The 8,622-nt window shown below is 44.1% G+C and overlaps 1 protein-coding gene across 2 annotated transcripts in view; it reads left to right on the top strand.

Annotated features, from left to right (window-relative positions):
- Window positions 1-2,426: 2,426 nt before the first annotated feature.
- LOC8026335 (major facilitator superfamily domain-containing protein 6-like protein B) overlaps window positions 2,427-8,622 on the top strand; it is a 30,174-nt gene continuing 23,978 nt past the window's right edge. The window contains exon 1 of one of the 2 annotated variants that reach the window (XM_029966547.4): window positions 2,427-2,716. In XM_029966547.4, coding sequence (XP_029822407.2) covers window positions 2,623-2,716 — 94 coding nt within the window. In that variant the 5' untranslated portion in view covers window positions 2,427-2,622. The remainder of the gene's footprint in view (window positions 2,717-8,622) is intronic. The other variant, XM_040207742.2, reaches the window with a different exon arrangement.

The raw sequence follows: 8,622 nt of genomic DNA, 5'->3' as shown, positions 1-8,622 counted from the left end.
CATGTCGTGTCGTCTGCTACGGAGAGGAGAAAAAAAAAAAAACGCGCGGTCGGGTGTAGTTACGTGACTTCCGCCACTCCACTCTCTTCTCTCCACTTCTCCGACCTCCGTCGGGTTTGGGTTTCGGTTTCGAGCAGTTGCGTCTTTTGGCTTTATTAAAAAAATACGCTACTCTGTTGCAAAATATTAATTGCGTAGTCCTCCGACACCATAATAAAGCGCGTGGCAAAAAATAAAAAAAAGTTTTGAGGGGGGTCCGCAGGGCCCCCCCAAAATTTTTCCGCAGGGCCCCCGATCCGCAGGGCCCCCGATCCGCAGCGTACGATCAATGAAAAGTTTCAAATGTCGACATCCCGTGGTCTGCGCAGTGATCAGAAGAGACGATTAAGAAGCACTCTGCGTTTATTGCAATGCGCTAACTATAGCTGTACCTTTTCTTTTCTTTTCTTTTTTTTTTTTGGGGGGGGGGGGGGTAAAATTTAAGATAACGCAAATATTTCGAATGTTGAGAGGCATGCTCTTTTCCAGTCAAACATGATCCTTGGTAGCACAGAAATTTCACAAGGCTTGTTTTTTCATGCGTTGTAATGTTATCGGAGTTTCAAGAAAGGAACATTTTTAGACAGTGGCAGGAAGATCGAGCTACGACGGCCTCAAGTAACATATTTGCTAAAGGTGTTATGTTATTACCCTTACTTTGAGCTGCTTAACGTTACTTTATGAAATTCGTAACGCTTGCAAAAGGAACGCAGAAATATCACAATAATGAATTCTTGGGTGTTCCATCAGGCAATGTCTAAAAACGCCTTAAAAGTCCAGACGAAAATCGGTCGTGAAACGTGATATCCACTGAAACATCTTTTATGTGTTTTAGGTACCTTAGACCACTAGAGTGTCAAAATGTAGTAATCAGCAGTGATACCTAATATGCGGAATATGGGTATATTAAGAAGTTGTTTTAGAATGAAGATCAAGAACTTTCAGTTAAATTTGAGACGTCAGTTAAACTGTCTGCACCTGGATTAATTTCCTTGCAACATGAATTAAATATGTGTACACAAAGAGAGAAATAAAGAGAGGAAAAGAGATAGAGAGAGAAAGGGAGAAAGAGAGAGAGAGGGATAACTAATAGACGTTGCATTTGGAGAGACTAGCTAAACGGGTGTACACTTGATTAAATTCGATGACACTTCGATTAAAAAGATAGCACTTGAATTATTATCAGCTCAAACTCCCCCCCCCCCCCCTCCTCACGCGTGTGCCCACACACACAAATACACACACGCACACACACTGCAGGAAAGGCAGTGCTTCTCAGTGCTTTTTTAGTCAATAACTTAGTGAGTCTACTTATTTATGTCTTGAGACGTGAATATATATGATTTATCCGCCTTTCATTTTCTGTGAAGTTCTTTCTGAATTCGTAATATTAACTTTCACCTGCAATGACCTCTGAGGTTTAATCAACAAATAGCTGACACACACACACACACACACTCTCTTTCTATCAGTATAGGGCTGGGCGTCGGTTAAACATTTTAACCCAATTAATCGCCACTCTTTGATCGATTAATTATTCGATTAATCGGTCACGTTCATTTCCACGCATATTTTAGGAAGCCAAAATTAATAATATTTATTTTTCATTCAATTTTTTTTTGTGCTTTTGTTGAATATGTGAAAAACGGCGGAACCTACAATTTTGATTAAGAACCAACCTGGAGGTATAGTTGAGAACTGTTCAAAGACGCTTCAGCCGCATTAGGCAAACAGGTTCGCTATGTTCTCTGGCAAGAGGGACCTCCTTTTGTTGTTTGCAATAATCTCTGCTGCGCTAAACAGTCACTCGCACGACGTTTAAGTGGCCGATATGCGTGTAACCTTCTGCACTTGTCTGGAGTTACATATGTTGCCCCGAAAGAATACTTTGGGCTAAAATCCCCTTCTTACCCTTCATACAGGTGTTGTCGTGAGGTCTGCGTGCTGAAAGCGTTTATTAGTTTCTTTTGGTTCGCCAACATTGTGCCGATTAACTGGTTAAAAATTAATTCCATAAAGCATTAATCGATTCATCGGTAGGTTAATCGGCCAATGGCCCAGCCCTACAAATCAACAAAACATCACCAAACCTTTTTTTAATGTATAAATGCATGAGAGGACGTAGTCAGCATTAGAAAGCGGTCACGAAAGCCCTACGCGCACAAGTCTGCGCGACAATCAGCGGGGGTACACTTGAAAACAATACGTCCGAAGCAGCAGCAGGAGCAGAGTGCCGATCGCCGCTCCAAAACGAGGGGATAAAAACCATCACGATATCGTCACGTGCCGTCCAGCGCTCGCGCCTCCTCCCATCCCCCAATCTTCCCCCCTCCTCCCCTCTTTCCCCCTTTTACCCTCCCCCACACCGCTTCGTCGCATGCTAGGCTGTCTTGCGGGATCTTTAGATTGGACGCGGATATCTGACGAACAGCGTCGTGCGTGCCCCGGCAACCGCTTTCGTTCCTTTTTTTCATCGAGGACGTGTCTTCAGCATCAATGTCCTCAAGGCTTCGAGTACCAGGACGGGATGTGTCTTCGCCGTAATAGTTGAAAGAGGTGTCTTTTTTTTTATTGGTGTGAAACATGTTGCGGGACAGGATGGCTGGCGGGGACCGTGTGTGCCAGGCGAATACCGAATTGGTTCCTCTGAAGATTGTGCTGTTCTTATGGTACGGAGGTGAGTCATCCGGTTGTCCATGTGGTGGCACAGCCCGCTTTGAGCGATGCCCGAGTTGTGAGATTTTTTTTTTTTCGCTCGTAAAATATTTGGCGCATCGAGTATTAAACTTGGTTTAATGAAGTTTTAGTAATGTGATTCCATCAAAAAGCAGCATGCTCATACATTATACTCGTAACGATGTCGCCTTAGCAATAGTTCACCTTACCTTATTGCTCGACAGGTTGTGCGATTCCTTTTTTTTTCTTTTACTCTTTTAATTTGGTATAGACCATATCCCCGGTGTGCCTCACAGTTTGTTTTATGCAATCATGCTATTGCACAAAGCAAAAAAAAAAAAAAAAAAAAAAAAAGAATAAACCTTACTTATAAGGTTACCTCAGTATTTCACTGTAACGGGGCATTTTTGTTTAACATACTTTCAGAGGGACACAATTGTATGCTTCATTGCCTCTATTTAAAAAAAAAATATATATATATTTTTTGCAGAGTTTTTTGTGACATAGCCATATATAATTTTATTGTGTTTGTAGAGTTCCTTTTTTGCATCATCATATTATTTTCAACGATTCATTTGCATAGAGCCATCATCTGTAGCTACTGTTTTTCCCAAAAGCTAGAAAACTTGGAACAAACTATGATGCGTCCTCTTGTTCGGTCAAATTTGTTGTTAGGTGTTCAGACAGCGAGAAGTTAATATTTCAGAGTTTTGGCGACACTGTTACGAGCTGTACATTAAAAACAATTGCCAATGCAGTACGATGATCACCCAGGGATCTGTAATGCAGTAGTGATGAATAACCTCACTCCAGAATGACGCTCATCCAGACAGAAAGGACAGGAGTGGGGATTGAACCCAAGATGCCAAAATTCGCTCTCCCGAAAGTTAAACAAAAAATTAAGTTTAGAATAGGATTCGTAAGAGTCCTTGTGCCCACACAATACTGTATTTGTGTTTTCTTAAAATGCCGACAATAGATGATCGGTACTGCTTGACGCGATTTGAGGCGAGTGATGGCGATGCTTCGTTTCCAGGAAGCCATCGCCTTTTCCAAGGCCCATAAACATGCCCCCTCCTTCGCTTTCCTTAACTCAAAGATATTAAACGAACCTTAGAGTAATTCGTTTTTCACACAGCGCGTGCCTTCACCGGCGTAAAAGGGGTCGACGTTTTCTTTGGCATTGCCCCCCCCAGAAGACCCCTGTAGCTTTTGAAACTCGATGCGCCACACCTTTCCCACATTCCCATCTATTTCTGGTTTAAACTAGGATTTTGAATGCGTTCGGCGACACCCTCCTTCTCCCCCCTCCCTTCTCTTAAAATTTAACAGCGCGTAATTATGAAGACTGCATAGACTGTGTGCCTAATGCAAATGAAGCTGTCTACAGTCGGTGACAGATTAACAACCCGGCAGTGGCTCCGCCTCCAGCTTGCGTTCGTTGCCTTCCTCTGGGCTTTGACTGCGGGCGCGACGAAGTGTTATCAAAGGCAGAACGCTCGCGCTCGAGGAGGAGCATCTAATCGACTACAGTCGTTGGGGGGCGATCGGTGACCGAGTGAGTTACCGCACCGCAGCTCGGAGCACGGTGAGTGATAGCTCGCGCTGCAGAACCCATGGGACCCTGGGTTCAATCCCCAAGCCTGCCCATTTTGATGTGGACGAGCGCCGTGCCAGCGTGCGGTCAAGTATAACCACCGACGCGTGATGCACGTTAAAGACTCCAGGATAGCGGTCGTACAGCACTGGCAAAATTCCTCATCTATAGAGCAGTGATTAACTCCCCGTTGTCTGAACATGCACACAACAGAATTCCTTTTTGTCTGGTCGTTGTTGCCGTCGTCGCGAATCAGTGATTGGGACCCACCTCGAGCAGAAATAATGAAGTGCGCAGTTCGGTTATTTTTGGACGCACAAACTGCGTAATTGTCCATCAAATATTCGGCGCCATCATCGAAACGACGACACGCTCAAATGGTTCCATTCCCGTGACATATGCCAAGACAGTATAGGAGCAGGGTTCGGTTTATGGATATAAACCATTAGCACCGACATCTCGGAATTCCAGTTTGTTGAATTTGTCGGTCGCTAAGGGCCGCGCGACATGTGGTCCATTAAAATCGCCCAGAGGATTGCGCGTCGCGTGTTCCTGAAGTTCTTTGACCAGATCCGGTAAAGCCTTCTTTAAAACAGAGACAACCGTGTCGTATTTGTTCCGTGTGCCGTTTGGTGAGAGCATTGAGGGTGAGTGTTATGGAGCGATTTGAAGATGAACCAATCAAGTGAACTTCGTTATTGATTTGAAATGATCAGCGAAAGGACGACCGACCAATTAAAAAGAAAGCAGAAAATTCCTCGGGGAATTTTCTGCTCATCAATCCAGTTCAGATCGTGTTAACGTTTTGATTACACCATCTAGACTGAATCGGGAAACTGAGATGTTTAATGTTACAGTTTTACGATCGATCTGCCGTTAGCAATTGCCCGTAAAAGTGTCAATATTTGCATCTCTATAGAAGACGCAGCTTTTTATTTTTTAAATATTACCTGAATTTTACGGGTGGAGTTATTATTAAAGGTAAACATACTTGACCAGGCCTTATAAGTTTATGGCACCGTCTAAAAGTACCGCATATGACTTGTTTTGTTTACCTGAGCTGCTATCACGCGTGGCTGCTGACGCCAGTGTGAATGAACGAAAGCCCAGTGTTTGTGTCTCCACAAACCGGGTTTCGCAATAGCTTGAATGAAAGCGGAAATGGATACGCCAATAAAAAAAAAAAAAAAAATCATCTAGCGGCGGTCATATAAAATGTAGATAAAAGTAAAACAGCTCCTCTGATAATGGGAACAGGAGCAGCTGGGGGTAGGGACTGTATAGATTGCGAAAAGCACGATGGCGGAACAGGCGTGGGAATGAACGAAAAGAAAATAACGTCCACAAAATGTCTTTCTAACAAAGTGATTACCACCGCAGTTTATTGCCCGATGACCCCTTGGAGTCGATATTTGCTAATGAACTCTTATTGGTTCCTTTATACAAGAAAGGAGACCACAGTAAGGACGAGGGACCTCCAATTAGGGTTACCCTGATTTGTTAGTTTAGGGTTGAGACTATGTGTGGCGCAAGTTCGTCTGCATCCCGCGTAGGGGGTTTCGGTGACGTCATAGCACCGAGCTCTGGTGGGCTCTGATTGAAAGTTTGTGAGCAGACCACAATGATGGTTGTCTTCAGGTCTACCCACTGTTCTTCCCATCGAGCCAATCAGAGCCCGCGTCGTTCTGACGTCACCTTGAGCCCCGAGCAAGAAGCAGACGAACTCGCGCTCCGCACATGTCAACAAGTGGTTAGGAAACGCGGGGTGTGGCGAATTTCGTATCCCTCTGCAGCGAATCAGATTGCGGCGTCTTCCAATAAGATCGCCGAATGACCAATGACAAAGCAGGGGGCTCGAATTATATTAAGCCACGCCCATCATTTCTTAAAATGTCGGTAACTATGCGCGTCAAACGGTTTCTCAAGAAAAAAAAAAGCGACCTTTTTGCACAGTTTACTGAGCAACAAACGGACTTTTTAAATAAATAAAAAAAAAAAATTAAAAAAAAGAACCAGCGTCTTATACACTGTTTTGGGATCAACGCCTAGAACATTGGGAAAGCCGCCAGACGCTCATTTCCTGAATGAAGCCGCTGACTTCCGGTGGTTTCACGCACGCGTGCTCGATGCGCCGTTCAGCCTCCTCCTAGTGGAGATGAGTGGCCTAACGCTAACCATTTTTTGATGAAAGCGTTGAACCTCTCGTATTCTCTCGTCTTCTCGCTAATCGCTCGCTATCACTATCCGCTCTTAATGATATTCGTTATTTCACACACGTTAAATATCGTCTTTATCGCTGGTATTAACGAGTTGTTGTCGTCCTTCTAAAATTATGAATGAGAGGATAATCATAACCCATAAAACGTTTCATTTTTGATTGGCTAATCAAAGAAGTGTATACCATATAGCAAACAACAACCAGATTGATCAAAGGCTGTGAGCAACCTTCTTTCACGTGAAGTCATCGTGCTATAGGATGGCGTCAACTCAGCAATTGGACCCGAGCCCGACTGCAAGTATTCTTCGACGCGTTGATTGGACGCGAGGCCCAGCCGAAAACTTACGCAGTGTTCGTGACCAATCTGCGTCTTCACTACGATCTTTTTGTGATAACGTTTAGATGTATACTGCGCGGGTTTTGATTATTCTAGGAGGTGTTGACATAACACGCAATGCATGATATCAGAAGTTTCTAAGATCATCTTAGGATATACTTACGCCGTGAGAATCAGTCGAAGTCTGACCTCCCCACCGTCGAAGATGCATCGATTTGTGAGCCCCTTCATTGGGAATGTTTAACGTGAGACAGAGACATCGAGGCACTCTTATAGTAATCACAATGGGGTGCCTCGATGCCTGCCTGTCTCACGTGAGTCGATCTTCTTGAAGCGAAGGGAATACCCGAACGTCTTCCTTACTCAATAATAAAGAAAATAATCCTTTATTCTCAAGGCTTGATAACGGAGATTCCCAAGCGTCATCTTGAGTAGTGGAGAAAGGTGAGGCTTTATTTGACTTTAAGACTTGAGATCTGCGTGCAGTACGTTTTCTTTTTTACATTTTCATTCGCACATCTATTTACTAATTAAATATATTTTTTCACTTGTTAATGATCCTTTCAAATTACTTTGAAACGGAACCTCGTGGGGTGGTGACGGCCGACGTTTCGTTTTACCTACGTCAGGGTTTTGACAAAGCACTAAGCTACCTCAAAGTAGAAGACGCCGCTTCACTAAGATAAATAACTTCTCTAAAAAGTAAAATAAATAAATAAATAAAGCTGTTTTAAGTCTTTTAATATTCTCAAGAAGCTAACTGGCTTCTTTAGAAATACGAACTTAAAATTCTTAGCGAAACGTCGGCTGCAAAAATTAGGTTCTTCGAAGCACTAAGTTCTTCCTCGAGAAACCCAAGACTTTGCTGCCAAGCTTGACTGTACTGCATGACCCTAAAAACACCGTTTCTTGGCGGAACGTCGGTTGCCACTCTGACAAAGATAGGTCATTCAAAGGAAGAGTTGGTAGCCACTCTAACAAATTTACGTTCTTCCTACCGATTTCATCAATCTTCGTCAATTGCTTCTTGTCTGCTTTGCTCCTTCCGCATCCTAGGAAGTTCGAATCGCCGCCGTCTTCGCATCAACAAAGCTTCCCCGACAGACGGTCTGGCGTCAAGAAAAAAAAAAAAAAAAAAAAAAAACAACAAAAAAAGTACAATGATTATCGTGCAAACTTACTTTGTTTTCGTGTTTTTTTCCCCTACATTTTCCTTTCGGAACGCCGCCGCCCTTTATCAAGGAGAAGGCGGCATTTGGGACTCTCGGTTGAGAGCGAGCTCGAAGTCCAGACACTCGCAGATAGGACCGTCCAGGAAGTCCCTACCACGCGCGCGCGAGCCCCAGTCGAATGACACCCATCAAGCTGTAAAAATGGACACCTGGACACCTCCGTGCATGCATACACTAATCCTTATAACTAGGATAGTGTCCCGGCTGAAAGCGAAGTCCCGTAACAAAAAAAGGTGAACGAGTATTTAGGGTCGCCAGAATGTCGTGGCAACAAACGGCACTCACACCGGGCGCACGGTGTGAATCGGATTTTTAGACTTACTATCTCGGATACCTTACCCAGGATGCCGCATATTTGAGATACCTTTGTTGCGCGTGCTCAGGGTCTGAAGGTAGGAATAACAGAGGAGGAAGACAGAGAGGTTAACGTGGACGATTGTCCCGCGGTTGCCTACGCTGTGCTGGGGGAGAGGGACAAACACCATGGTTACCTGTCGTGCTTGTCCACCTCCTTTCACCGTGA

Source organism: Ixodes scapularis, unplaced genomic scaffold (assembly GCF_016920785.2).
Source record: "Ixodes scapularis isolate PalLabHiFi unplaced genomic scaffold, ASM1692078v2 PGA_scaffold13__105_contigs__length_92229423, whole genome shotgun sequence".
Taxonomy (NCBI): domain Eukaryota; kingdom Metazoa; phylum Arthropoda; class Arachnida; order Ixodida; family Ixodidae; genus Ixodes; species Ixodes scapularis.
This window is presented reverse-complemented; position numbering and strand designations above follow the sequence as displayed.